At 36.8% G+C, this 4356-nt stretch overlaps 1 protein-coding gene across 1 annotated transcript; it reads right to left on the bottom strand.

Moving 5' to 3' along the window:
- Positions 1 to 206: 206 nt before the first annotated feature.
- LOC131944242 (uncharacterized) lies at positions 207 to 3931 on the bottom strand. The gene is made up of 4 exons (XM_059304781.1): positions 3898 to 3931; positions 3745 to 3816; positions 3067 to 3475; positions 207 to 294 (listed from the first exon to the last, which is right to left on the bottom strand). The coding sequence occupies exons 1-4, from the start codon at positions 3929 to 3931 to the stop codon at positions 207 to 209; spliced, it is 603 nt and encodes a 200-aa protein (XP_059160764.1).
- Positions 3932 to 4356: the final 425 nt, after the last annotated feature.

Raw genomic sequence — 4356 nt, 5'->3', positions numbered from 1 at the left:
TGTGTGTGTATTTAAATTTTATTCTTATGGCTGTATACCAAAATCCCCCACCCCATTCCCAACACACAAAAATTACGGCACAATTTATATTTGTTTCTCTACGCATCATTATGTGTGTACAAGTATCACTCCGTTAGTGGATCTGATTGCTTTCTTTACAAAACAACACTATTCTATCAAGGTGCAAATTTTGTTTGTTTTTTTGTTCACATTTTGGGCCCATAAACTTCCCCCACCCCTTCCTCATTGCGGGGTCTGACAGTATTGCAGTTCCGCCCCTGAAAAGAATCAAATCTGTAATAAATAAGATGTAAATGATGTTCAAGCATAAATTATAGTTGTCTTATGTGTAAATCTGGGATGGGTTGAACAAGCCCTGAGGTCGACATCGCGAGAAAAACTTGGACTTGAAACCCCAGGGGATTAGAAAAGAGGTCCAGGCTAAAGAATCCTGGATAAGGGCAACAGAAGAAGAAGCACGGACTGATGGGCTTACGTGGGTGCAAATAAAAGAGAGCCGCCCAAAACTGAGCCCAGTGGAGATGTATGGATACAGTCCTATGTCCTAAGGTATTTCACAGTCCTTTCTCCTCAGGTATTTCACAGTGAAGGCATCATAACGCCTACACACGTACATACAATTTCAACAAGTTCTGTATACAATTACAGTTGGACTTGTCCCGGGCGATACAAATTCAAAGAAATAGTTAAAAATTAGAACTCGACTAATAGAAAAACGACAAAAAATGTTATGACAAACTGACTCCCGAAATGGCTTCACATTGAAACTCTAAGTATAAGTTTAAATATGAGAGGTTCAAAGCAGAGTTTCTTCCAGGCATCTCTTCGGGGGGGCGAAGCCCCCCCCCCCCCCCCCCCCCCCGAAAATTTTTTACCGCCCCCCCCGAACGAAATGAAATTTATATAATTTATATAGAAAATATATACTTTTAACAGTGTCCGCCCCCCCGAAGAAAGTTTACCGCCCCCCCGAAGATTTCAAGTGCCCCCCCCGGAGAAAAAAGTCTGGAAGAAACACTGGTTCAAAGTCATATAGTATTTCGTTAATACGTTTTATTGAAAGTCACATGACATAGTTGAACAACAACTGTCTCATAATGTAACCATCTAAACAACATATCATACACCATCAAGGCAGTTATTGTGGTATTCGTTTAATTTCATGTTTGGTGTCATGCTCATCTTGTTTAACCCTATGGGATGTCGTTTTGAATACTCTTGATGTCAAGTCTAACTTAACCTTCCAGGTAATAACCTACATGAAATAGGCTGTTTCGCGTTATAAAACTTTATCAATAAAACTAATTTTTAAAAAAGACAAACATTTAAAATTATAATTAAGGAAAATCCACAACGCTTAATTATAGTTTGAAATATATGTGCTTTTTGTTAAATTATCTTTATTGATTGAGCCATAACATATTACTGCATCAAGGACTACTATACTGCAACAATCATCATTGTTGTCGATCCTTTGTAGAGCCTCTTGACGCCACCACACCACTCCATTAACCTCGGGTTTTGACGACTCCTACAAGATGTGTCATTGACATTTCTAATGCCCGTGTTCCAATCACAAGTGATATTTTCAAAGTTTAATTAGGCCTATCCTAAAATTCCTACGAAGCTCAAATCTAATGCTTGACTCGTGATTAATTGCCGTTGTATTTCACGCTTTACCTGTAACATTTCAAACTACAGCACCTTACCTGTAACATTTCAAACTACAGCAGCTTACCTGTAACATTTCAAACTACAGCACCTTACCTGTAACATTTCAAACTACAGCACCTTACCTGTAACATTTTAAAATACGGCACCTTTCCTGTAACATTTCAAACTACAGCACCTTACCTGTAACATTTCAAACTACAGCACCTTACATGTAACATTTCAAACTACAGCACCTTACCTGTAACATTTCAAACTACAGCACCTTACCTGTAACATTTTAAAATACGGCACCTTACCTGTAACATTTCAAACTACAGCACCTAACCTGTAACATTTCAAACTACAGCACCTAACCTGTAACATTTCAAACTACAGCACCTTACCTGTAACATTTCAAACTACAGCACCTTACATGTAACATTTCAAACTACAGCACCTTACATGTAACATTTCAAACTACAGCACCTTACCTGTAACATTTTAAAATACGGCACCTTACCTGTAACATTTCAAACTACAGCACCTAACCTGTAACATTTCAAACTACAGCACCTAACCTGTAACATTTCCAACTACAGCACCTTATCTGTAACATTTCCAACTACAGCACCTTATCTGTAACATTTCCAACTATACAGCATACAGTAACAAAATAAAGTGCCCAGCCAGTCAGTTAACACATAAAAGAAAACATTGAAAAATCTGTTTTACAACTTTATTTTAGAGGAACAAAGTCGATATAAGGACTAACAAAAGGTGATGCTAATAAATGAAAGAATGTTTATTTACACTACACTCAAGTTTTCTTTTTTATGTGCAACACTCTAACACCAATCTTGATCCAACGTCCCAATGTAATTAAAGAATGAACTCATTCCAAGCGCCACTGTAATTTAATCCAGTGGGTGACCCCCCCACTGTGAGGGTGGGCTGAGCTCCATTCACCCCCACCCTGTAGACGATAGCCCCGCTGCTACCTGGACAGGTGCACGTGGTGTAGGTGTATCTCGTCCTTTTGTCAACCCTCTGCTTGTGCACCCATTCACCCATAGAGACCTGCTTACAACAGCCATGTGGATGTGAAACTATAACGGCCAGCTTATTCACATCTTCATGACACTTAAATTTGTCACTCACTTTACCATAAAGACGAAAAAAATACGTGTACATACTTTTTACTTTTTCACCTAACGCTAAGTCATGCGTCACACAATGCATCCTGCACCTGTCCATATCAGTGTCTGACGCATCCAATGTCCACCCATAAATCTTGACGACTGGACATTTTTCTTCATCAAACCACAACCTACAGCTGGCCTGTCTCGCCTCAATCGAATCAAACACCACATGTCTGGCTGTCAGTATACCAACCTTCCACCACACTTTGCTGGGTGTGGGGAATCCACACATTCAGGACATGGACATGTCATGTTGTGAGTTTCCTCGGAGTACCTGTCGACATGATCCACCCTCCCAGTCCCTGTCCTCAATGTGTCCTTTCCTCTTGAGTCATAAAAAGGATATGGGTCTGTAGTCCCAGATATAAACTCTGGTCTTTCAAGACTGGTGAATCTAACAGCTAACCTAACCGTGACGTCAGACATGGCTTTGATTAAATCAAACAGGTCGTTGTCTTGGTAACCAGAAGGAAAATGTCGTAAAGTTAAAGTTTTAACTGGTATAAACTGGGTATGGCCAGGATTTTTTGTACAACTAGAGTTGAATGTATGTAGATCTGCTTCACCTTGACCTTCAAGACATTCTTGGACTTCATGTGTACCTGGACATTTAAATAATACCAAAACATTTTTGTTGAATAATTACAAACATGAATTTACAAAAAGTGGACATCGAATATTCCCAGTCTGCTCAAAAGTCAAGATTATGAGAAGTTAAAGAAGAAAAAAAAACTACATTTTAACATTTTATTAACACATTGACTACATGAAAATTAAATATTTAGAGCAGATCAGGCTAATAGATTTCTTTTTATATCGATTGTATTGATTGTTTTATATTCATCATAAGTAGAAACAAACTTGACAGTACCTCTAAAATATATCGACACGTCTTCTTCATTCAACGTGCTGTTCTGTTCGTCAGGGTCATTATCGTTATTTTCTGATTTAAAAAAAATATTAAAGTTTTAATACATGTACTACATGTAGACAGATTGTCGAACTAAATAAAAAAAAAGCTTACCTAAACATTGTTTTAATGGAGCATCAGTAGCCATTATTTTTGTCTTTTGTTTATGAACTTATCTCGACTCTTTTATATATGAACATTCCTTGTAACGTTGGTATCTGCAATGGTTAAAATAATTATGTTTATAATATTAGTTGTCCAACAAAACGTGTGTATCTTAAGTAAAATAGATTAATCCTTTGGCAACAGTACAGAAGTTGACATCATATGTAGGATATTTACTCTTAGTCACAAGATTTTTCACCAACATGTCAGTAATGAAAATAAATAGAAATGTAGTCTCAACTGGAAAAACAAATATATTTTTTTTTAAATATCGACATATTAAATTTTTATAGAAGGGATTCTAAATATTTTAAATTTAAAGCTCATTCAAATTGTTTTGTAAGTTAAACTTAATTAGTTAGTTTTAAATAAGACAGTAATAAAATCGTAAGTTTTCAAATCTAATAA

This window comes from Physella acuta, unplaced genomic scaffold, assembly GCF_028476545.2.
Source record: "Physella acuta isolate Inbredline_101_S28 unplaced genomic scaffold, ASM2847654v3 ptg000486l, whole genome shotgun sequence".
In the NCBI taxonomy this organism is placed as follows: Eukaryota; Metazoa; Mollusca; class Gastropoda; family Physidae; genus Physella; species Physella acuta.
The sequence above is the reverse complement of the archived record's forward strand: the minus strand, read 5'-3'. Positions and strand labels throughout refer to the sequence as shown.